The sequence below is a fragment of the Dioscorea cayenensis genome, chromosome 4 (genome assembly GCF_009730915.1).
Source record: "Dioscorea cayenensis subsp. rotundata cultivar TDr96_F1 chromosome 4, TDr96_F1_v2_PseudoChromosome.rev07_lg8_w22 25.fasta, whole genome shotgun sequence".
Taxonomy (NCBI): Eukaryota; Viridiplantae; Streptophyta; class Magnoliopsida; order Dioscoreales; family Dioscoreaceae; genus Dioscorea; species Dioscorea cayenensis.
This window is the reverse complement of record NC_052474.1, coordinates 2682915-2709549: the sequence shown is the minus strand read 5'-3', so window position 1 is coordinate 2709549 and position 26635 is coordinate 2682915. Positions and strand designations below refer to the sequence as shown.

The window sequence follows — 26635 nt, the reverse complement described above, 5'->3', positions numbered from 1 at the left end:
TCTCGGTGAAGCAGTGGGAGCCCACGCACGCATGGGCGTTGAATCCACCCTGCACATAACCACCGCCACATCTCCCGGGAAAATGCGCTTTTCAGAGAATCGAACTCTCACCACTCGATGAAGAGCTCTATCAGCGACCCGTATACCAATATATAATTTTTAAGAAAAATTGAACATTAAAAAAAAAACTAAATATTGGTGAAATAATTAAAATGACTGCATTAGGTTCCGTCCTTGATGTTTTTAAAAAAATGAAATTGATTATTTGATAAATTTAGTATTGATGCGTATATATAACATTATTCAACAATTAATATCATAATTTCATTTTTTTTTTTAGTTTCTCAGTTGAAGGGTTAGTTTACTAGGGACGTTCACATATAAGCATTCTACGGATGTCCTTTCGCAGGCGTTGGATTTGAATCCAACGCTTCTAATCATCCATTCCTATCAGCAATATCTGCACAGTAATAATGTAATATTGTAAATAATAGTGTTATTAATAATATAATAAATAGTGAAAAAACGAGATAAACAGTATTACCAACAATTTTACAGTAAAAAAATTGGGTATCCATAATACTGTCTTTTTTAAAGTTCTAACCATTATCGCAATAGTAATCCAATCGATCAAATCCAACCAATTCGATTTGCACATTTTTTTTTTTAAAATAAACCAAACAACACTCACTTAACCCATTGCACTAGAAGGTAAGAGTTCTAAATAATATTGATCCTATTATTTGTGTACTTTATTAACGTCTTATAGTTGATAAATCATTTAGTTAACTAACGGCCTTTGAGCCAATTGATATCGGGTTTTTTTGACAAAAGTCGACAAGCGACAAATCGAAAGGACAAACGGAGTGCCGAGCACTGGGCTTGAATGACCTCACGGAATCTCGCCATGCAACCCGGAGGGAGAACGAGTGAATCCTCACACGTAACTCCCACGGGGACCCTAAATATGAATCATGAATCGAGAGGTTCGAACTCGAGACCTCTCAATTACAATCATGGGTAGTTACCATTGGGCTAGCCCAAGGTTCCTGGGTTTTTTGTGTAGAACATTCGTTTTGAGAAGGACCCGGAATCGAATCTCATGTCTTGTGCAAGATGAGAGTACGTGAGTTGGCGTTGAGCCTTACTCCTCACACGTGCAAATATCTAGGTTATGATGCTTGTCGATTTTTTCAAGAAAAAAAAATCATCTACTTAGTTTGCACTGTAATCATGGATATATATTATTTTTGTCTCCAATTCATGAGATTAATTTTATTTAATAATTTTTAAAAGTCTCAATAAAAAAGGATTATTTTATCAAAATAATAAACTATTGAAATTATAAAAATTTAATAAAAATAAATTTGTGTTACTAAGAATTTGTTTACCATAACTAAAATGCTGGGATGTGGGGGGAAGTGGATTAACTTTTTCCCATTTTATATAATTTTTTTTATCATGTAGTGAGGGCAGTGACACTCGGCCAATTTTTTATATTGAAGTAAAAATATAATTAAACTCAATGCATGTGATTGCATTGGACAGATCACTAAAAGTACTCAGGAAATAAAAATTGGAGTTGTATCATCCGTAAATTAAAAAAAAATAAAGACAAATACTAAACACTTTGATCGGGTTAAGACTTGGTTTGATTGTGTATACTGTACAATCAATCAAAAAGAAATAAATTAAAACAATGATAATAGTTTCTCTGAAAAGTTAAAATTTAAAACAAACATTCTACATGCCCTTTTCTTAATCGTTTGATACTACAAACAAAACTCCAATAACATTTATATTTCCATAATTTACAGCAAACACATAAAAATAATTAAAACATGGCAACTCATTGGATTTGCATTATCTAATGGATCCAAATTCAAACATGGCATGCAGTATGCACTGCTTCAAGATGGTTACCAATTATAAAATCTCAACTCAAGTGCGTTATTTTTATTTTTGAACCAACGGTCAGAAAATCATAACCAATATCTGATCTCGGTTCGCTGACGTCATCGCTGAACCCTATAAAAGAAGGTCAAAGCGCCGATCAGCAGAGCAAGAGAGAAGAAAGGAATGCTCCTTCGATCCCTCACCTTTCTCCCTCGTCTTCGCGTCTCGGCGCCGCAGCCCTGGTTTGCTACTCTTTGATTTTCTTTGATTTGTTGTTTATTGACGTTTGTTTGGATTGATTGACTCTTGAATTGGATCGATGCATGCTAACATTTGCTTGCTCGTGTTTGTTTTGGATTGATGGATCTTGTTGTAATGCCGTGAGTTTTTCGGATTTGATTCGTTTACTAGAAATTATCAGATGATATGTCCGATTGTTTATTGGTTTGATTGAAAACATGATGCCCACCGTTGACATTCTTCTTTTGTTGTTGTTGTTGTTGTGGGTTGCCGGATCTCTCTTCCATGCTGTGTTTTTCTTGGATATGATGGTTTTTTTCTTGTACAAGAATGAGAGGTAGGCGATGCATGTTTTATCATTGTTACCATTCTTTTTGTCTGTTGTCTTGGATTGACGAATCTTGCTGTTATTCTGTGATTTTTTAGGATTTTATGGTTCTTTTTTCTTGTAAAATAATGGGACTATTGGACCTATGACCTTATTTGATTGTTAATTAACAAAATCTTTGGTAAGCCTGAGATAAGATTGTTAAGATTATACAGACCGCTCGCAAGAATTTTCTCCAGCTTAGCTAAGCACTTGGGTTAGACTATAGCAAGGTTTCTTGTTATTAGTCTTAACAGTGTTTAGTCATAGGTGAACTTCTTTAATATATGAGGCAAGATAGGATTTGGATTCAATTTCTTTACTCAACATGTTGAGCTTGCTTTGCAGACTGGACATTTATGTGTATTATATAATAAATTAGGCATGCTGGCCCGTTCTTCATTTTGTTCCTTTATTTTTCTCTAGCCCAGTTGAAGCTTTCTTAAGCAGAAAATTTTCTTATCATGAAGTTTGCGATTTAAAATTTAGAAATTTGTGGACAATGAGTCTTGTTTTTAAAGTTTGAAATGACATGGAGTATAATAAACATAAAGGAAAGCCTGACTGATAATGAGTTCCTTTACAAAAGTATGGATCGCTGTTTCTCTTGGACTGGATCTCCCAAGTCTTTGGTTGGATCATGATCCACTACCTTTGCCTTTTGGATAGAAATCAGTGTGCATTTTAAAAGCCACTTGAAATTACTGTATACGGAAGTTTCACAGAGGATGCAAAGCATCCTTTAATTATTTACTTGGTCACTCTGATAGTTCACAGTAATAAATGCTCCTACTTTTCTCTTAATATTCTTATTTCACTCTGTTAGGTGGCATAAGAACATAGAATAGTCTTATTATCTTTGACTGTGGGGTTCTGAACTTCTTTTTTGTTTCTTTTATATTTTCTTAAAAAGTACAGGTGCAGATTGTTTTACTTCTTTAGTTGAGATGTTTCGCCAAAAACTTACCACATGAGTTTAATTCTGTTCTTAAATATTTGTGTGTTATTGATGCTATTGCTTCATCTTGCTTTTCCTAGCATCTGTCATTGCAGATGCACAACAAAAGTAGAGTTACAACTTGCTTCCATTAATAATCTATTGTAGTTTTACTTTCATTTGCAGTGTGGTGTGTAAGAGCAAAATGAGTGGATCATCAGGACAAATTTTCCCTAGGTTCATTTATCTGGAAGATGGAGGGGACATCACAAGATGTATGTAAAATGCATCTGAGTTCAGTCTGAAAAATTACATTCACCAATTCAAATGAAACTGGTGTCACAGGTTAAAGAGAAAAATATTTTTCTTAATTACCACAGAACATGTGAACAAATGATACACATTTAAGAACAAGAAAGCAGTTATTTTGTGTTGTGCGTTCATCTACAGTTGTGTGAGGTTTTAGGTGTCCATGCCTCGCTATTTATATATAGTGCTATATATTCCATGTTACTATCTTTTCTAAAATATTTACGTGTCATTAAATGGTTAACATGCTGAAATGATATTCCAGGTTACAAATTCCGCCTTGTCTCATATAATATTTTAGCGCAGGTATGTAAATCCATCCTTAACTTTTAATTGGCTAATCTGTTTGGTGTCCATATTTAATCATGCTTGTTACTGATCTTATTGCTATTTATTGAGTAGATATTGTAGACATGAACAACAACTGCCTTATTTTGGTCCCTATTATTAGATGTAGTTAAAGCATATTGTATAGGTTTGGTTCCTGTACAGTGAACAAAATTTTAAATTTTAAACATAAATCTTTGAAGAAAGTCCTATGTACTGAATTGATTAATATCAATGGTAAGGGTCCTAAAATGGTTTTTTTCATGGAGTCCATGATTGTTAGTGTGGTTTAGTTCAACCTTCTGGTAGCAGCTAACAAACCACGCTGCATGTTCTAGTGTTTGGAAAATGATATATTTTTTTTCCAGTTTGAGGCAGAGTAAAATTCAGTTGGGATGTAAATATTTCTGTTTCTGGACACTGTCTATATATATATATTCCGTTCGAAGCATAGCAAATTTTAGTAGGGATGTGAATGTTGAGCTATTCATGATGTTATTTGCTACCTAGTAATTAGAAGTCTAAGAAGTAATTAAAAGCAGATAAGTTAAGAAACAAAATGTAAGGTTTGGCCCATAGTTACATGGTACAGGGTATGCTTCGGTATGCAATGCGAAAACGGAACGTGGTACGTAGCTTAGAAATTTTGTGGTACGAAAGGGCAGGCTTAATTGGTAGTATGTTTTGGGTCGTAGTATGGTCCAAAATATTTTTGGGATCATCAATAGTATATCCTATGTATGTTATCTAAAAACTTCATAAAATATAAACAAATTTATAAGACTCAATTCAGAAGAGAATCTAACTTTGTAAATTAAAGACTCAACCTTCAAAGTCAAATTGATAAGAAATTAGGTGAAGTTCTTTTTTGTTTTTATTTTTTTGAAATCTACCCCATTTTAGTCTTAATTTCTCCCATTTTTCTGTTTTATATAAAAATCTGGAAAGTTAATTTCATCGAGATAATTCCCATTCATGGTATTCCCAGAACTTAAACATACCATGATCTGAATCACACAATTTGGTATGTGGTTCCATGGGTTGGGGGAGCAGAGAATGATACGTTAGGGTAGGCTTGGGATGACCATGAAGATTTTTTTTGGGAAATGAGCCTTATAGTGGGATTAATGCCACTGGCTTATCTTTGTGAACAATTTTTTTTTTAGCAGTCTCAAAATTTTCTTGAAGGCTGGTAAGGAATTTTACAGGGGAGTGGCACATATGGGACAGGAATTTATTCTTTGAATAATTGAGATTTTGATTAACAAAATGGCATTGATGAGTTGATATTGCTCTTGCAATACTAATTCATGCTACAGAATTATGTGTTAATGTCTGGATCATGTGATCACATGGTCCAAGGATTTTGTGATCTTTTTCTTTATCATAAAGCTTGATTGTCATTTGTTGAAAGTTTCCACCATTTTATTGCAGGTATATGTGAAGAGCTCCAATTTTCCAGGCTCTCCATCTTCTTGTCTCAAGTAAATACCTTGGTGACTGAAGTTGGATTATTTTTTGATTGAATTCTACTTGGTCACACTTGAAGCTCAAAATTTCTCTTTACTCTTTTAATGTGCAAGCAAGAATTGTATTATGATTCATGACATGTTATGACATTTGTCAAGTTCTTTGTGAACTTTTTTGTAGAAATAATTTACTACCATTGTCTTGTCTCCTATTTTATCTGGAATCATGTAAGTAGTGTACATATTTGTTTGTTACTTCATTCGTAGTTTTTCAATGATGCAACTGCCATCTTAGAATAGGACTTCGGTCAAATTAATTCACGTTTTTATTTATTACTCAAACAAAATTATTTCGACATACTATTTGTCATCATGGGAGGTGAGAAAATAGTGCTTCTTCACATAACCCATGAAAGCAGGAGCCTTGTGGACCAATTTATTCATTGTACATCCTTTTTCACCATCATTGTTAGTACATCAATATCTCTATTATCTTTCTTGCTCGATGTTCTTTTGGACTTAGCATTTTGATTAAGACTGATGTAGTCTTTCTCACACATGGACTTCTAATGTAAATTATAAGACTCTAATTTTCCTTTATATGATCAATGGCTCGGGTGCCTCTCTGTGAACTCACTTTGTTTTCTCATGTCTTTCTCTGTGAACTTGGCTTAAGGAACATAGCTGTAACATAACATAATTAATGCATGATTATACATATTGAAGAACGGAAACTGTCTGTGTCTGAATCAGGGCACCTTGGATAAAATCTTAGATTTGTAATTTATGCCTGGATGTTTGAGATCTTTGCCTCGGCAAACAAAATGTGCTGAATGATTCTAGAAATTATGATTTTTCCCTTATTCCATGCTTTACAATTGTTATTTAATTTAATTATGTGAGCCAAGAAATACTGATCATAGAGTGCATTGAATTTATGAGGCTTTATTTTCATAATGTTTGGAATTTCATCTCTGGAAAAGAACTAGTTTGGCAAAAATTCTTGTAATATATTTCTTTTACATTATTAATTTCTCTCTGCTATGCTTTTCTTCTCAGCCAAATTGACTCATTTGGGTTGTGTCATAGGTGGAAAATTCGTTCACAAGCTATTTTGACTGCCTTGAAGAGCTTTAATGCTGATTTCCTCTGCATACAGGTCGAATGGTGCAATGTTTCTCTCCATGATCAGCAAATTTTCCATTTACTGGAAGGAACTAACATGTTTTCCCCCCTCATTTATATCTTCTCCCATTAATAATTAATATCTAGGGGAGCATTGTGGATCATGTGGTTGGTATTTCAGTATAATATTCATAAGTCTTGCTTGTTATGATGTTTAATTTTTTTCATGCAGTATCTATAGGTGTTTAACTGTCAACTGAATTATAGATATAGGTGTCTTCTTTTTCTGGACTCTCTCAATTCAGTGATCAGAAATGAAATTTGTTTCTAATTTGGTCTTCTCTTTTTATAGATCTGCCTGCACAATAGATATAGTTAACAATACCATAATTGCAAAGGCATCTTGAAATCCAGGGGCACAACTGAATCAGCATACATGGCTGGGCATTGATTAAGTTCCATTGTCTATGAAAATGAAACTTGAGCATGCTCTGCTTGTGTAAATTCGTACCAGGATGATCTTTGTTAATGACTCTCAGCTCCTACTCATGTTTCACTATTGCTAACTTAAATTGTGTATCATCCTTACTTTAACTTGTTACCTTTTCCGTCTAGACTTGAAGAGTGTCTGCGAGTTTCTGCATATATCTGATATGGGAGATTTCTCTTCCACATTTTTCAGGAGTTAGATGAATATGACAGCTTCTACAAAAGCAACTTAGAGAGCACTGGATATTCAGGCATTTATATTCAGAGGAATGGGCAAAAACGTGATGGATGTGGAATTTTCTACAAGCCTAATTGGTATGCTAAAAGATTTCTGCCCATTATTATTAGACTTTTGCAAACCTTAAGGAATTTATCTAGTATTATATGTTCGTAAAATAGGAGCCAGCATGTTAATTACTCCCTTAATAACTTATTCAATTTCATCTAACAGGAATGTCACAGTGCACCTTCACTATTTTAAATCTGTGATCACTCTTTTTATAGGAAATTTTACTTTATATATGGGGCAATTCTGTCTTTCATGCACACTGAAATTCTCAAAAATTTCCTCTGGCAATGTGCAACCTAATGTGCTACTCCAAATCATATAAAGCTTAAGATAATGGCACTAACACAGCTTTACCAGGCTCATCAAGGTTTGCAAGCTGGTGCCGCAAAACTTCTCATTTATATTTTGATAAGTTACTTTTGAGATATTAAATGTTCTTTCACTTCAAAGAATCTGAGCGATTTCTTCGCAGTCCCTGCTAAAGATGTTTTTGTTTACTTATATTTCGTTGTGCCTCAGTATATAATGCATGTCCTGGTTGTGACTTCCTCCAGTGCCAAATTGGTCTCCATGGAAGAAATATATTACAACGATCTTGCAAACTCTTTGAACTTGGAGTCGACGGACACATCAGAAAGAGGTACTCTGCAGTTATTGGCAACTGCAGGACTAGTAGTATTCCTCTTCCTTGGTTGCTCTAATTTTCTGTGAAACCTTATGTCATGTTGTTCTATCAACTAACAATAAGTGAAAATCAACCTGTCATAAGATTTTCTTCTTTTGGTTAGAGATTCTATTTACCCTTATGTTAGTCATACATTTTAAAGCTGTTATTTACCAGCATGCTGGAGCAGTTCCTTGTGGACCTCAAATTTGGATGAGGCTTTTTCTGTAGGCAGGACTAGGAGAGTGAGTGCCAATGGTCTCCCTTTTATCAAAAGTCTTCTATTAGCCTTAATGTTGCCTGTTGCATGGATGATTGATGATGTTTGGTGTTTGTAGGAGACCATATTGGTGCCATGGTGCCTGCATTTAGTTTTGTAAAGACTAAAGGAGAAAGAACTCTTCTAACCTTAGAAAGCTGATAAAATGAAAATAAGATATAAAGAGTAGTGGGGCAGTTAATCTTAGTGCTGATTTGGTGATTTTTGAAGGTGGAATGGGTAGGTGGCTAGCTGATCAAATTGAAGTCTATTGACCAAGAAAAAGTTGGAGTCACATGTAGGTGATCTATAATGCATGAGAAACAACCTTAATAATCTAATCCTGGGATATGCATAATTTTTTCTATTCTAGGATCCCTAGCATGATCAAGGATGAGACTTAGTGCACCACAGGAGTTGGCTTAATTTGAGCTATTTTGAGATTAACGTAAGTTATTTTGGGGTGAAGACTGTTTTCCCTTCAAAACCAGATACTTCATTGTTCACAATTTCATATATTTGTTAGGCTCTGGCTGATGCATGATTGCGGTGAGCCTATTCCCATTTATGGTCTTGCCCATTCTGTAATAATGTTTCTCCTTGCAATGTGCAGCTGGCATAAATCATCAGCATTAACTCTGCCAAACAAAGGGAGAGAAGCTGTTAAGCAAAGAGATAGAAGATATTTGTGATCCATGGTTGAAAGACAGCTCAACTGATTTACCATCTTGACTGTTATAAGAAACCTCTAACAGCATGAGTAGTTTGGAATTGCAATCTCTTATTGCTCTGGCCATTGTCGCGATCTTATAATTTCATATTTTTGTTTGTTTAAATTTGTCAGAAACTTGAACATGTGTTACCAGCAGTTGGTTCATTTTTGTTTCGTTGCTAGGATGTAACTACCTTTTTATGCTTTCACATCTAGTTGAGTTTTGCTTAATATCAAATCGATGGAGAATTTAGAGTCTTGCTATTGATTCATTGGGTTTGATTCCTTTCAGAATTTTCAGACAAGGACAATCATAGTGACCATGGAGATCTTAATGATCCACGTATTAGGCTTAAACGTGACTGTGTGGGTTTACTAGCAGCGTTCAAGCTTAATGATCCTTCTCATCATCTGGTCATCATGGCAAACACTCACATTTATTGGTACATGACTAGTTTGAACTTTGAACCATGCTTTTGAAATTTGAACAATGGATCAGTGACTCACCTTCCTCTTCTTTTCATCCCATCCTCTTAATGACATTTGCCATATATTGGCATTTTGTAGGACTTTATGCTTTCTTTGTTAGCAAAAAGCATCCACCTTGTACAATAATTCTCTGTTTTTTCTTTTAAATTCTATTTTTCAATTGTTGTTGATGCAATTATTTTCTTCGTGCTTGCTTTGACTCCAGGGACCCAGAATTAATTGATGTTAAGCTTGCACAAGTGAAGTATCTTCTACTGAGGGTTGCTCAGTTTAAGGAAGCTGTATCAGATAAATATGGTTGCTCCCCCTCTGTCATTATTGCTGGTGATTTTAACTCAACCCCTGGGGATAAGGTTTGTTCGGTTTCCTCTTTTACTGGTTTGGTCTTTAATAATGTAGTGGAGAATTTCCTTCGTTTAATGGTTACTCTGATGGATGCATGCATGTCTATGAGTGTTGGTTATAAATTCTCAAGGATGGATCGTGGACTAACATTATCATTCTAGCTATCAACCAGTAGGTGTATACAATAAATGCTTTATATATTTTACACCAACTTAAAGCTTGCTGCTGTACTGCTTAGCAAAATGTACTTTCATGCTCTGAATGTTCAGATTGCCATTTCAGGCTCAACCTTCTATTCTGCTTATTATTGTCTATTTACGCCCATCTTTCGCTTATGGAAAAATAGTGAATCACTTAATTTATCTTCTTTGATGAATATTTTCTTTTCTTTGAAAATGCATCAGTACTTCTTTTTTAAAAAACCCACTTGTTGTGCATGAACTTATGATAAATCCCAGTCTTTCCAGGCCTAATATTTTACTGAACTTTTAGAGTGCCATTAACCAACAGATTTTGGAATTATTTCCTCAAAAACTTGCCCACTGTTTCAACGGAAAAGATAATAAGTTGCATTTTCACTTAATGGAACAGCACAGGTCATTAATATCAAGAGTGGTGATTTTGTGTTCAGGTGGTACGCCCCTACCTCCTGGAAGTCATTTAGTAGTCAATACCTGGCATAATGGACGAAGCACTCAGGCAAAAATTTGTTAGATTTTCCTACATTTGAATGAAAGATCTCCCTAGAAAGAATGAGGTATACATAACAGATGAGAGCACCAAAAAATAGCAATTATACTTGTAGGTTTTTCTTTCTTACTTAATGCTTTATGTTTGACCTATAATTTGCATCACTCCTTCCTTCCTATTCCTATTCCTTTTCCTCCCCCAGTCCTAACTTTTTTCCAGTCATTTTAGGTTTATGAGTACATGATATCAGCATCCACTATTCAGCTGCACAGTCTCTATGGGTGTAATGGCGGAGAGCCTCCATTTACAAACTGCACTACTGGCTTCACAGGGACGCTGGACTACATATTCATATCAAACACCAACTCCTTGAAACCGATCAGCCTTCTCCAACTTCCAGGACCTGGATCACCTGATGTTATTGGCGGGCTGCCCAACCACCAACACCCCAGTGACCATCTACCAATTGGCGGAGATTTTGAAGTTCTCAGTTATTCAAACTGTTCAACATCCAAGCCATTGGAAGAACCTCTTCCTGAAATTAATAAGCTGAAACTTGACAATGGACAGTAGGGGTATACGAGGCAGGTTCTTCCATGCAAGTTGACATGATAATTCATCTCATTTATTTCATGAGAGTCACCATTAATTTCATCATTTTCTATTAATTGGTTTGGTTGGTTGTGCAGCGTCGCCTGAATGCATTGCCGAATTGCTGTAAAGAAGATTTCAAGGATTGAGGAACCTACTTGAATGCTGGTGGCATGATCCACCGCGGTTTGCTTGTGGTTGTGAACCACTTTTAAATCAAAATTACTGAAGCAATAAACCAAGTATTTAATCCTACAAATTCTTTTTTACTACAATGTGAAGGGTAAGTTGTAACGGAGTTTAATCTGATCCCCGTTTCTGAGGTCTGCTGAAGTAGCATGAAAGGAACCTTAGAACATATAGATTGAGAATGATCCCTGACAAATTGCCCAAGTTCAGTGCTTTCCATTCTGCTGTCTAGCCTTTCTATTCAACTGTTTATGGGTTTATCTACATGTTTATGGTTTTCTATCCAACTATTTTAGAGTTTTTGCAAGTGTATGTATTTTTTTATCCAACTGAGTAGTGTTGTTGCCCAAGTGTTTATTTTCTCTATATAGACAGACATATCTTTATAGGCATATCTTCAAGAAGGTGGTTAACAATTTTTTTCCTTTATTATTTACATGTTCTAACAAAATGTTACATCACTATCTAGGCATTGTTTCCTTTATAGATATGTCATCTTTATAGACAATTTTTTTTCCTTCATGTGTGGGCAGATCAATTTGCTTCACATGCTTTCAAAAGAGCTTCATTATAAGGAAAAACCTTAATTAATAATATATGCACACAAATATTTCCAGTGGACTATGTAACCATATCATCTACTTTGTCTACTCTGTAATCCCTGTATCTCTTTTTATTTTAACAAAATTTTAATTGATCAATTTTATCTAATATATGTATATATATAGAGATGTTGTGTTATTTTGTCTCCGATTCAAGAGACTTACATGTCCTCCCGACTCGGAGCCCATTATATATATACAATATGATTAATTTTATTTAGTTACTAGTCTATCATGAGTAGTAGTTAAACAAATAGACAAATACTAAACACTTTAGTCGGATACAATGTTAAAAAACAATTCACTTATATCAGTGGTGTTTTAACAATTCATTTATATCAGTGGTGATTTTGCCAAAAAAAATATATGGAGTTCCAACAAAAAGTTAAAATTAAAACTAACAATTATAATTTCTTAAAAACTTTAAAATTAAAAATTTGAAACAAGCAATTTTTTATTCTCTGCCTTTAATCCTTTAATATCACAAACAAACTCCAATAACATTTATATTTCCATAATTTACAGCAAGCACATATAATTACACCGTTGCAAGGCAACTCTGTGAATTTGCATTATTAGCTAATGGGCCATTATTTCCAAACATGGCATGCGCTTCAAGATGTCATTAACCAAATATAAATCCCGGTTAAGTGTGTCATTTGTGAGCAACGGCCAAAAAATCATAACCAATATCAAATCCCGATTTGCTGACGTCATCATTCAAACATATAAAAGAAGCTCAGAGCTACAAAGCAAGAGAGACAAAGGAATGCTCCTTCGAGCCCTCACTGCTCTCCCTCGTCTTCGCGTGCAGCCCTGGTTTGCTACTCTTTCTCTCTCTTCCATCATTGGTTTTTTCTTTGATTTGTTATTTGTTCTTGATTTGTGTGATTTGATGTTTGTTCGGATCAATGCATGCTAACATTGCTCTTGTTTGTTCTGGATTGATGGATCTTGTTGTAATGCTGTGAGTTTTTCGGATTTGATGGGTTTTTTCTAAAAATTATTAGAGGGTTAGAGATACCGATGATGATTGAATGAATCCTTGCTTATTGGTTTGATTGAAAACATGATGACATTCTTCTGTTTTGTTGTTGTGGATTGCCGGATCTTGCTTCCATGCTGTGTTTTTCTTGGATATGATGGTTTTTTCTTGTACGAAAATCAAATGTAAGCGATGCATGTTTTTCCGTTGTTAACATTCTTGTTTGTCTGTTGTCTTGGATTGATGAGTCTTGCTGTTATTATGTGAATTTTTCTGTTTTTTAGTTTTTTTTTTCTTGTAAAATAATGGGAGGATTGGACCTATGACCTTATTTGACAGCTAATTTACAAAGTCTTTGGTAAGTCTGAGGTAAGATTGTTAAGGTTATACGGGTTGGATTTGCAAATAAAATGAGCATATTTTTATGTGGAAGGTATGCATTAGTCTTGATACAGACAGCACACCAGTGATGCAAGAATTTTCTCCAGCTTAGTTAAGCACTTGTGTTAGACTATAGCAAGGTTACTTGTTATTACTCTTAAATAGTGTTTAATCATAGGTGAACCTCCTCTTTTTCTATTATTATTAGAGCCAAGATAGGATTTGGATTCAAATTCTTTGTTCAACATGTTGAGCTCGCTTTGTGGACTGGACGTTTAGTGTATTATATAATAAATTAGGCATGCTGACCTATTCTTCATTTTGTTGCTTTATTTTTCTCTTCCCCAGTTGAACCTTTCTTAGGTAAAAAATTTTCTATTCTCATGAGGTTTGTGGTTTAAAATTTAGAAATATGTGGACATTGAATCTTATTTTTGAAGTTTCGAATGACATGAAATATAATAAAGTAATAAACATAAAGGAAAGCCTGACTGATGATGAGCTCTTTTATGAAAGTATGGATTGCTGTTTCTCTTGGACTGGAAATCCCAAGTCTTTGGTTGGTACACAATCCACTACCTTTGCCTTTTGGATAGGAATCTGTGCTCATTTGAAATGCCACTTGAAATTACTGTATATGGAAGTTTCAGAAAAATGCAAGCATCCTTCAATTATTTACTTGGTCATTCTGATAGTTCACATCAATGGATGCTCATACTTTTCTCTTAATACTTTTGATTTCACTCTGTTAGGTGGCATAAGAACATAGAATAATCTTATCTTTGACTGTGGTGTTCTGAACTTCTTTTCTGTTTCATTTATATTTTCTTTAAAAGTACAGGTGCAGATTATTTTACTCCCTAAGTTGAGATGTTTCCCCAAAAACTTACCACATGAGTGTAATTCTGGTCTTAAAGTGAAGTTATTGCACCACCTGGGGAAATTTGCATATTTGTGGGCAATTGATGTTATTGCTTCATTTTGCTTTTACTAGCATCTATCATTGCAGATGCACAGAAAAAGTGAAGTTACAACTTGCTTCCATTAATAATCTATTGTAGTTTTACTTTCATTTGCAGCGTGGTGTGTAAGAGTAAAATGAGTGGATCATCAGGACAAATTTCCCCAAAGTTCATCTCTCTGGAAGATGGAGGGGACAACACAAGATGTATGTAAAATGCATTTGTTTTCAGGGTGAAAATCGCATTCACTTATTCAAATGAAACTGGTGACACAGGTTAAAGAGAAAAATATTTTTCTTAATGACCGCAAAGCATGTGAACACAATGATACACATTTAAGAACAAGAAAGTGGCTATTTTGAGTTGTGTGTCCATCTACAGTTGTGTGTGGTTTTAGGTGCCCAGGCCACGCTATTTATATATAGTGCTATATATTCCATGTTAATATCTTTTCTAAAATATTTGCATGTCATTAAATGGTTCACATGCTGAAATGATATTCCAGCTTTCAAATTCTGCCTTGTCTAATATAACATTTTAGCACAGGTATGTAGATTCCTCCTTAACTTTTAATTTGCTATTATGTTTGGTGTCCATATTTAATAATGCTTGTTGCTGATGTTGTTGCAATTTATTGAGTAAATATTGTATATATGAACGACAACTGCCTTATTTTGGTCCCTAATTTTAGATGGAGTTAAAGCACATTGTATAGGTTTGGTTCCTGTACAGGGAACACCATTTTTAATTTTAAACTTTAATCTTTGAAGAAAGTCCCATATATTGAATTGATTAATATCAATGGTAAGGGTCCTAAAACTTTATTTCACATGGAGTCCATGATTGTTAATGTGGTTTAGTTCAACCTTCTGGTAGCTACAAACCACACTGGTTGCTCTAGTGTCTAGGAAATGATATGCATATATATACCTATGATATATCCTGTTTGAGGCAGATTAAAATTCAGTTGGAATGTAACTATTTCTGTTTCTGGGCGCTGTCTATATATATATATATATTCAGTTCGAAGTGGAGCAAATTTTAGTAGGGATGTGAATTTGGACCTATTTCTGATGTTATTTGCTACCTAAATAACCAAAAGTCTTAAGAAGTAACTAAAAGCAAATGAGTTAAGAAGCAAAATGTGAGGCTGGGCCTATTGGATATAGATCAAAGTTTGAGCTTCGAGTCCGACAGAGAATGATATGTCACAGACATCTGCAATACATTGGACTTGGGATGACCATGAGAATTCTTTTGGGAAATGAGCCTAAGATCAGGATTAATGCCACTGGCTTATCTTTGTGAATAATTTTTTTTCTTAACACTCAGTATTTTCTTGAAGGCTGGTGAGGAATTATACAGGGGAACATATGGGACATAAATTTATTCTTTGAAGAATTAAGATTTTGATTAATAAAATGGGATTGATGAGTTGATATTGCTCTAGCAATACTAATTTATGCTACATAATTGTGTTATTGTGTAGATCATGTGATCACATGGTCCTAGGATTTTGCGTTCTTTTCCTTTATCATAAAGCCTGAATGTAATGTGTTGAAGGTTTCCTCCATTTTATTGCAGGTACATGTGAAGAGCTCCTATTTTCCGGGCTCTCCATCTTCTTATCTCAAGTAAAATGCCTTGGTGACTTAAGTTGGATTACTTTTTGAATTCTCTTACTTTACTCTTTTAATGTGCAAACAAGAATTGTATCATGATTCATGACATGTTATGGCATTTGTCAAGTTGTGTGTGAACTTTTTTTGTAGAACTGCTTTACTACCATTGTCCCATCTCCTGTTTTATCTGGAATTATTTAGTTACTGTATGTTTTTGTTTGTTAATTCATTAGTAGTTTTTCAATGTTGTAGCTTCCATTTAAGAATAGGACTTAAGTGAAATTGATTCATGTTTTTGTTTATTACTCTACAAAATTATTTCAACATGGTATTAGTTATCATGGGAGGTGAGAAAGTGTTTCTTCACATTACCCATGATAGTGGGAGCCTTGTGCACCATTGTATATCCTTTTTCTCCATCATTGTTAGTACTTCAATATTTCGATTATCGTTCTTGCTCGATGTATCTTTTGGACTTAGAATTTTGGTTATTACTGATTTAGTCTTTCTCACACATAGACTTCTAATGTAAATTATAAGAATCTAATTTTCCCTTTTATGATCAATGACTAGGGTTCTTCCTATGAACTCGCTATTGTTTTGTCATGTCTTTCTCTGGGAACTTGGCTTAAGTGACATGGCTGTAACATAACATAATTAATGCATGTTTATACATATTGAAGAACTGAAACTGTCTGTATCAATATCATGGCACCTCGGATAAAATCGTAGATTTGTAATTTATGCCTGGAAGTTTGAGATCTTTGCCTTGGCAAACAAAATGTGCTGAATGATTCAAGAAATTCTTACGTCGTGATTTTACCCTTATTCCATGCTTTACTATTGTTATTTAATTTAATTATATGAGCCAAGAAATACTGATCATAGAGTGAGCTGATTTTATGAGGCTTTATTCCTATAATTTTGGCATGCAGTGTGAAGAAGTCGGCAATTTTATCTCTGGAAAAAAATAGTTTGCCAAATATTCTTGTAATATATTTCTTTTACATTATTAATTTTTCTCTGCTATGCTTTTCTTCTTAGTCAAATTGACTCATTTGTATTGTGTAGTAGGTGGAAAGTTCATTCACAAGAAATTTTGACTTCCATGAAGAGCTTTAATGCTGATTTCCTCTGCATACAAGTCCAATGGTGGAATGTTTCTCTCCATAATCCGCAGATTTTCCATTTACTGGAAGGAACTAACATGTTTTTCCCCTCATTTATATCTTCTCCCATTAATAATTAATATCCAGGGGAGCATTGTGGATCATTTGTTTGGTATTTCAGTAATATATTCATAAGCCTTGCTTGTTATGATGTTTATATTTTTTCATGCGGTATCTATAGGTGACTTACCTTTCAACTAAATTATAGATATAGCTGTCTTCTTTATCACTATCTGGACTCTTTCTTTTCAGTGATCACAAATAAAATCAGTTTCTAATTTGGCCTTCTCTTTTTAAAGATCTGCCTGCAGAATAGATATACTCAGCAATTCCATAACTGCAAATGCATCTTGAAATGCAGGAGCACAACTGAATCAGCATACATGGCTGGGTATTGATTAAGTTCCATTGTCTATGAAAAGGAAACTTGAACATGCTCTGCTTGTGTAAATTCATACCAGGATGATTTTTATTAATGACTCTCAACTAGGCATGTTTCACTATTGCTAACTTAAATTGTGTATCATCCTTACTTTAGTTTGTTACCTTTTCCTTCTAGACTTGAGGAGTGTCTGTGAGTTTCTGCATATATCTGATATGGGAGATTTCCCTTCCACATATTTCAGGAGTTAGATGAATATGACAGCTTCTACAAAAGCAACTTGGAGAGCACTGGATATTCAGGCACTTATATACAGAGGAATGGGCAAAAACACGATGGATGTGGAATTTTCTACAATCCTAATTGGTATGCTAAAAAATTTCTGCCCATTATTATTATACTTTTGCAAACCTGAAGGAATTTACCTAGTATTATATGTTCATAAATAAGGAGCCAGCTTGTTAATTACTCCCTCAATAACTTATTCAATTTCATCTAACAGGAATGTCACAGTGCACCTTCACTATTTTAAATCTGTGATCACTCTTTTTATAGGAAATTTTACTTTAGATATGGGGCAATTCTCTCTTTCGTGCACACTGAAATTCTCAAAAATTTCCTCTGGCAATGTGCAACCTAATGTGCTACTCCAAATCATATAAAGCTTAAGATAAAGGCACTAATACAGCTTTACCAGGCCCATTGAGGTTTGCAAGCTGGTGCCGCAAAACTTCTCATTTATATTTTGATAAGTTACTTTTGAGATACTAAGTGTTCTTTCACTCTAAAGGATCCGAGCTATTTCTTCGAAATCTGTGCTAATGATGTTTTTGTTTACTTATATTTCATTGTGGCTCAGTATGTAATGCATGTCCTGGTTGTGACTTCCTCCCAAATTGGTCTCCATGGAAGAAGTATATTACAATGATCTTGCAAACTCTTTGAACCTTGGGATCAACAGACACATCAGAAACAGGTACTGTGCAGTTTTTGGCAACCGCAGGACTAGCAGCATTCCCCTTCCTTAATTGTTCTAATTTTCTGTGAAATCTTTTGTCATGTTCTATCAACTAACCATAAATGAAAATTAAACTGTTACAAGATTTTCCTCTTTTGGTTAGAGATTCTATTTACCCATTTGTTATTTATACTTGTAAACTTGTTATTTACCAGCATGCTGGAGCACTTTCCTTTTGGACCTCAAATTTGGATTTGGCTTTTTCTGGAGGCAGGAGTAGGAGGATGAGTGCCAATGGTCTCCCTTTTATCAAAAATCTTCCATTAGCCTTAACGTTGCCTGTTGCATGGATGATTGATGATGTTTGGTGTTTGTAGGAGACCATACTTGTGCCATGGTGCCTGCATTAAGTTATGTAGAGACTAGAGGAGAAGGAACTCTTCTAGTCTTAGAAAGCTGATAAAATGAAAATAAGATATAGAGAAACTTGTGAGGGGAGGAGTGCTGATTTGGTATTTTGGAAGGGTGGAATGGGTGGGTAGGTTGTTAATTACATATGGCTATGGGGCATATGCCATGCTGATCAAAATGAAACCTGCTGACCAGCAAAGAGTTGGAGTCGCATGTAGGTGATCTATAATACATGAGAAACAACCTTAATAATATAAGCCTGGGATATATATAAATTTTATTATTCTAGGATCCCTAGCATGGCCAAGTATGAGTTTTAGTGCACCATTGGAGTTGACTTGATCTGAACTATTTTCAGATTAGGGTAATTTATTTTGGGATGAAGACTGTTTTCTCTTCAAAACCATAATCTTCATCATTCATAATTTCATATAGTTGTTAGGCTTTGTCTGATGCATAATTGGGCTGAGCCTATTCCCATTTATGATCTTGCCCATACTGTACTAATTGTTTCTCCTTGAAATGTACAACTAGCATGATCATTCGCATTAACTCTGCCAAACAAAGGGAGAGAAGCTGGCAAACAAAGAGATGAAGAAATTTGTGATCCATTGTCGAAAGACAGCTCAACTGATTGACCAACTTGAATGTTAAAAGAAATCTCTGACAGCATGATCTTTTTATTTCATATATCTGTTCGCTTAAATTTGTCAGAAACTTGAACATGTTCAGCAGTTGGTTCATTTCTGTTTTGTTGCTAGGATTTAACAACCTTTTTATGCTTTCACATCTAGTTGATTTTTGCTTAATATCAAATCAATGTAGAATGTAGATTTTAGCAATTGATTCATTGGGTTTAATTCCTTTCAGAATCGTCAGACAAGGACAATCTTAGTGATCATGGAGACCTTAATGATCCACATATCAGGCTTAAACATGACTGTGTGGGTTTACTTGCAGCATTCAGGCTTAATGATCCTTCTCATCATCTGGTCATCGTGGCAAACACTCACATTTATTGGTACATGACTAGTTTGAACTTTGAAGCATGCTTAATGATCCTTCTCATCATCTGGTCATCGTGGCAAACACTCACATTTATTGGTACATGACTAGTTTGAACTTTGAAGCATGCTTAATGATCCTTTTCACCATCTGGTCATCGTGGCAAATACTCACATTTGTTGGTGCATAACTAGTTTGAATTTTGAACCATGCTTTTGAAATTTGAACAAGGGATCAGCAACTTCCCTTTCTCTTCTTTTCATCCCATGCTATTAATGATAGTTGTCATATGTTGGCATTGTGTAGGACTCTATGCTTTCTTTGTTAGCAAAAAGCATCCACCATGTGCGAGAATTCTGTGTTTTTTTTTTTTCTTCTAAATTCTATTATCAATCGTTGATGTAGTTATTTTCTGCATGCTTTCTTTGATCACTGGGATCCAGAATTGATTGATGTTAAACTTGCACAAGTGAAGTATCTTCCACAGAGGGTTGCTCAGTTTAAGGAAGTTACTTCAGATCAACGTTTAGAAAGGCGAGTGAGACGTACGCCTCGAGGCGAGCCTCAAGGCGAGGCAGTGGCTGCTTGCCTCAAGGCGTACGCCCCCATGGCCGGTGGCGCAGCCTGCGCCCCAACCAGGCGAGGCGCTCCGCCTTGAGGAGGTGAGCCTCGAGGCGGAAAAGGCGTACGCCCCGTGAAGATAAGAAAAGAAAATGGCGGATGGCTTTGAGGTGGTGGTGACGGCTATTGGTGGTGGCAGCTTTGAGAAGGGGGTGGTTGCGGACTTGTGAAGACCGGAGAAGATGTGGACGGCGGCGGAAGGCTTTGAGCTGGTGTGTCGGATGGCTTTCGGTGTTGGCGGCTTTGAGCTGGTGATGAGAGAAAAGAGACAATGTGGTGGAGGCTAAGGTTTTTTAACCATCATCAAATCAATGGATGAGATTATTCTAAAAAAAGAATTAATCATAAAATATATATTTTAATAATATATCAAAGATGTTCACTACCTATATCTCAAGTTAAAAATATTAAACATATTTATAATTTAAATACTAATCTAACACTAATGATTAATATAAATTAACTATTATTCTATATTCATTATCAACAAATTATTCAAAAATATTTTTTTATAACATGATATATAATTAATCATTTTTAATGATGATTGTTAATCATCTCCAATCCAATGAAATCAAATATATGAAATCAAAATGAAATAAAAACAAACTTAAAATCAACTATGAAATAAGTTTAAGTTAAAAAAAAAATGAAAACCAAAAACAATGAATTATTTTATTATGAATTTTATGACTATTTAGTCTATTTTATCAATTATTATTTATAATTTTCAGTTTTTATTGAGGCTTACGCCCCGGACCTCCTCGAGGCTTACGTCTCGTCTCATAAAAGCAAAACACCTCTGTCTCGTCTCATAAAAGCAAAACACTTTAAGTACGTCTTTTGTTTTTTTAAACCTTGCTTCAGATAAGTATGGGTGCTCCCCATCGATCATTATTTATTGTGATTTTAACTAAACCCCTGAGGATGAGGTTTGTTCAGCATTCTCTTTTATTGAATACTATTACAGTGATATTCTGATTTGGTCTTAATAATGTAGTGGAGAATTTCCTTGGTTCCAAATTTCCAATGGTTTATGTGACACTCTCATGGATCCATGCATGAGACAAGAGTGTTTGTTATATAAAGTCGCAAGGATGAATTGTGGGCTAGCGCTATCTTTTTAGCTATTAATCGGTAGGTGTGTACAATAAATGCTTTATATATTTTACACCAACTAAAAGCTTGCTACTCTACTGCTTATCAAAATGTACTTTCATTTTCTGAATGTTCAGATTGCTGTTCCAGGCTCAAACTTCTATTCTGCGTATTATTGTGTATTCTTTCGCTCTATGGAAAAATAGTGAGTCTTTTAATTTATCTTCTTTGATGAATATTTTCTTGTTTTTGAAAATGCATCAGTACTTGTTCTTTTTCAGACCCACTTGTTGTGCACATGAACTTAAAATAATAATCTGACTCTCTCCAGGCCTAACATTTTACTGAACTTTAGAGTGTCATTAACCAATAGATTTTGGAATTATTTCCTCAAAAACTTTGGCTACTATTTTAACTGAAGGATAATAAGTTGCATTTTCCCTTATTAGAACACTGCTCAGATCACTGTGCTCAAGAGTGGTGATTATGTATTTAGGTGGTACACCGTACACCCCTACCTCCTGAAGCCATTTAGTAGTCAATTCCTGGCATAATGGATGAAGCACTCAAGCAAAATATTTTGTTTGATTCTTCCTACATTTGAATGAAGGATCTCCCTAGAAAGAATGAAGTATACATAACAACAGATGAAAGCACCAAAAAATAGCAATTATACTTGTAGGTTTTCTTTTCTAACTTAATGCATCACATTAGATTCTCAATATATCATAATTTGATCAATTTGCATCACTATTCACTTCTTACTTCCTTTTCCTTTTCCTCCCCAGTCCTAACTTTTTTTCTCCTGTCATTTCAGGTTTATGAGTAACATTATATCAGCATCCATTATTCAGCTGCACAATCCCTATGGGCGTAATTGCGGAGAACCTCCATTTACAAACTGCACTACTGGCTTCACATGGACACTGGACTACATAATTCTTATCAAACACCAACTCATTGAAACCGATCAGCCTGCTCTAACTTCCACCAACAAACCCCAGTGACACCTCTACCAATTGTCGGAGATTTTTGACTTTTCCCAGTTATTCAAACTCTTCAACAACATCCAAGCCATTAGAAGAACATCTTCCTAAAATCAATAAAGCTGACACTTGACAATTGGCCTTAGCGTATGGGAGCGAGGCAGGTTCTTCCTTGCAAGTTGGCACTACAATTCATATCATTTATTTCATGAGAAAATCACCATTAATTTTGCAGCGTCTCCTGAGTGCATTGCAGAATTGTCATAAAGAGTTTTGAGGATTGGGGAACCTACTTACTTGAATGCTGGTGGTTGTAGGAGTACTGACCAACCATGAACCAAACCTGCTTCAGTTCACTGAAACTCTGACATCTCATTTAATCTCAATCCACCCCGGTCTGCTTGTGGTTGTGAACCACAACCCCTTTTAAATCAACATAATAACGGAAACAATAAACCAAGTATTTGTTTGATGTTACAAATTCTTTCTTACTTTTGTTGTAACTTATCACATCTAGTGGTCAACTTTTGTACTGTTTGTTCTTTTAATTAGAAGTGGTTTATCCATTTTTTTTTTTTTAAAAAAAATATATATATGTGAAGGATAATTAGGGGCAACGGAGTCCTTCTGAAGAGCATTTATAGCGTGAAAGGGTTCAGTGCTTTCTATTCAACTGTTTAGAGTTTATTTAAATGATTATGGTTTACTACGCGACCATTTAGAGTTTTTGTAAGTGTATATATATATATATATTTTAATCCAACTGAGTATTGTTGTTGCTTAAGTGTTTATTATCTCTGTGCAGACATATTCTTAAGGATGTGTTAAACCGATTTTTTTCCTTATTATTCACATGTTCTAACTAAGTGTTGCATTACTATCAAGGCATTGTTTATGTGTTACTTGGTTTCTTCCGTGTGGGGTTGTTTGTGTGTGTGCGTATTATTTTTTATATTTTTATTGATCTTGATTTGTTTTTTTTTTTTTTAACGCATACAATAAGCGTTGAACGTGTACAATTCAAAAATTGAATGTCCAATTGTATTATTTGTTGGTATGAAAATTGAGCTGCAAACTCACTTTTATAATCAGAAATACATTTTGAATAGAATTTAAACTTTTCGTATAAATACATTTCACAAAATATCGTTGACCTATGAATCAATTTTTGCTCATAATTTATTTTTTTTAAGCCAACTATTATGCAATTGTTTAAACATATTTTATTTTACGGTGGAATTTCAACTCTCAACCCACATCCTACGGAATGCTTGTATTTAAAGTTTTTTAAGCTTTTTTTATCTTATTTTTAAAATAAATTTAGTGTTTAATAGAACTTAAAAAAAGAGTAAAGGAAATAATACTACGTAAAAGTTATTATATTTATTTTAAAACTACTATAGCTTTAAAAGGTTTTATTTACAATAACTAATATATGTATATGGATCTAAGCTAGATATATACAAGATTGATAAAACTTATTTTAACATCTTCATCTTAGTTTTTATATAAATATAGAATTTAATAAAAGTTTAAAAAAAATCAAAGATAAAAAAAAGAAATAATAACACTTTGGAAATTATCATCTTTATTTTAAAAATTAGGAGGTTTTGGGAAAAAATTTTGTTTGTGATAAACTATATTTATATAACATATAACTTTAATTCCAAACAATATTAATAGATTGAAAAATGATTTTAATACTTTACTAAATAAAAATGTATACAAACAAAATAACAAGATCAGAAGATGTAGATAATCTAAAAAAACATTAAATAGTTGGGCATAAATATAAATACTCTAAATATAAACAATCATGAGTAAAACCGTAAAACATACAAATTAAAAGTAAATTATAAACATTTTGGTATAAAAATAAAAATAATATAAAAATGAGGGATAACATAAAAGAAACCATAAATATTTACTTGGAAAACTAGATTATTGAGTGGGGAGGAAAAAATTTTACTCCCTCTGTTCTTTTTTATCTGTCATAAACCCATGATTTTTTATATCTATCATTTTTAAACATCAAGAAGTATTTATTATTTTTTTTTCCAAAATTACCCTAACACTTTATTCAATTTTTTTCTTGAAATTTAATATTAGAAAGAAATATGAAGATATAAATTAAGGGTTATTTTAAAAAAAAATAATTAATTTTTTATTAAATTATATTGGTATGTAAGATTCGGTTATTTATGCCAAATAAAAAAGAACGGACGGCCTAAATAATTAGGCAAGCAATCATGAAACCTAATTTTAAGAAACATAATCAATTAATGGAGTTTCATAAACAATTGAGAAAGAAACATAACAGTTGGCACATAAAGACACCGTTTAAGTATTCAGCTAAAAGTAAATAAATGATTTCCGAAAAACAATAACTTCTCATGTGCTTGTGTAGAATAATAAATATATATACAACTGTTTTTTAAAATAAAAATAAAGTTTCTTTTTTAAATTCTTTGGCCCCTCCACGATGAGGATTTTTAATCTTGTTTGAAAGCATTGCTTATTCCATTGATGGGGATAGAATTTTTTATGTAGTCGATGTGTTATGGGTGATTTCATTTTAGTCGTTGTGTTTCGATTTATTTTTGGTCATTCGATATTAATTTGTTTTTCATTAAATGGTTTTTGGGTTTCTAGCCAAATTTAGATGGGCGTGGTGGCTGAAATGCTTAGTGTCACTCTTTTTATATTTTCTCATCCCGGGTTGGAGAGAGAATCTCGACTAGCTCATTTTAATTTGAGTGAGGATGCTAACTCAGCTCACTTAATCCGAGTCAACATCCATCACGTCATTTAAATTTGGCCTAAAAACCCCAAATGATTATCCGGTGAAAACAAATTAATATCTAATGAAAAAAAAATTAAAACAAAATGAAAAAAATTGAAATCAGCCATAATAACTCAGTGACACATGAAAAATTTACCCTCCATTGATGCTCTTTTGTTTTCTAGTTTTATAATTCTTGTCTACATTTTTTTTTCTTTTTTTTTTTTGCTTTCAAAGGACAAATTAGTACTATATTACTGTGTGTAAGAAGCAGAGGTGATTGTTGAATGCTACACATTGATTGGGTTATAAATGCTACAAATATTGTATGCACCATGGGGGTTCTAAAATAAAGTTTTTATATGTGATGACTTTAATAACATAACATATATAAATTTAACTTTAAACACTATTAATGGGGCGGACAATGTTATTATTTTTTAATAAAGTTTCAAACATACAATTTTAATTAGATTGTGACATTTTAATTCCTCTACAATATTAAATGAGTCATATTAGTTTTTATTTTTGAGTGTTTAGAATTAGGATTTAAGGTTTAAAGAGACTGATATCACTAAATTAAAATAAATAAAAGATAAAAAAAATATAATTTAAAGTAAATAGATTAAAAAAAAGTAAATTTAGAATGGTAGATGCACTATTCATGAAATTATACCATGATTTTAATATTCTAACAATGAAGATATGCATAAATAAATAAAAAAGACTTATTAAATAGGTAGAGCATACCACAAATTTTAAAGAGTTTGACAAAAGAGTAAATACTTTAAACATGTTGGATTTTTTACACTTGTCGAATAATTTCATGAAAAAAAAAAGTATTATAAAAAAATTATTATATTTTAATATATTTTTGTTACATATGTCAAAAGCTAATTGGACACTACACAAACTATACTATTGCACTACAACTAAGTAGATCTTTTTAGATAAAACTATAAGCATTTTGGTATAAAAATAAAAATAATATAAAAAAACTTAGAAGTTAGAACAATGACAACCATTAGATGGCCTAGTGGAAGTAATCATAAGTAGTTAGTGAGTGGTGTAAGGTTAAATCCCTTACGTTGTAGTAATATATAAATATACTATAAACATACTATACCGATAATATTCACCGAGTCTCCTGTAAGAGGAGCCATTAAATTGCAAGACAAAGAGATTTATCAATATAAAATTAGAACCATTGATATATCATTTTAGATACATATAGCAGATCCTAATTGGCCTGCATATTAACTTACCTCACATTATAAATTTTTT

The 26635-nt window shown here is 33.5% G+C and overlaps 1 protein-coding gene and 1 pseudogene across 7 annotated transcripts; both read left to right on the top strand.

The window, feature by feature from the left end:
- The first annotated feature begins 2036 nt into the window (after positions 1-2036).
- Positions 2037-11596, top strand: LOC120258061 (carbon catabolite repressor protein 4 homolog 4-like). 7 transcript variants are annotated; one of them, XM_039265402.1, is made up of 11 exons: positions 2037-2138; positions 3627-3715; positions 4015-4055; positions 5511-5560; positions 6635-6704; positions 7353-7474; positions 8003-8088; positions 9376-9526; positions 9778-9925; positions 10836-11191; positions 11297-11596. In XM_039265402.1, the coding sequence occupies exons 1-10, from the start codon at positions 2080-2082 to the stop codon at positions 11178-11180; spliced, it is 1161 nt and encodes a 386-aa protein (XP_039121336.1). In that variant the 5' UTR covers positions 2037-2079; the 3' UTR covers positions 11181-11191; positions 11297-11596. The 7 variants fall into 7 exon arrangements, 3 of the variants coding, with proteins under 3 accessions (XP_039121336.1, XP_039121337.1, XP_039121335.1); XR_005535947.1 differs by lacking the exon at positions 11297-11596 and adding an exon at positions 10549-10674 and having other exon boundaries at positions 2051-2138; positions 3609-3715; positions 10836-10964; XR_005535946.1 differs by lacking the exon at positions 11297-11596 and adding an exon at positions 10549-10718 and having other exon boundaries at positions 2051-2138; positions 3609-3715; positions 10836-10964.
- Positions 11597-14203: 2607 nt separating this feature from the next.
- On the top strand, positions 14204-22702 carry LOC120258253 (annotated as a pseudogene).
- The last annotated feature ends 3933 nt before the right edge of the window (positions 22703-26635 follow it).

Bases quoted from the DNA above. Each gene is read 5' to 3' on its own strand.
- LOC120258061 (XM_039265401.1), top strand. From the start codon at position 2,080: ATGCTCCTTCGATCCCTCACCTTTCTCCCTCGTCTTCGCGTCTCGGCG. The intron at 7,475-8,002 runs GTATGCTAAAAG...GACTTCCTCCAG, and splicing joins ATTTTCTACAAGCCTAATTG to TGCCAAATTGGTCTCCATGG. The intron at 9,527-9,777 runs GTACATGACTAG...CTTTGACTCCAG, and splicing joins GCAAACACTCACATTTATTG to GGACCCAGAATTAATTGATG.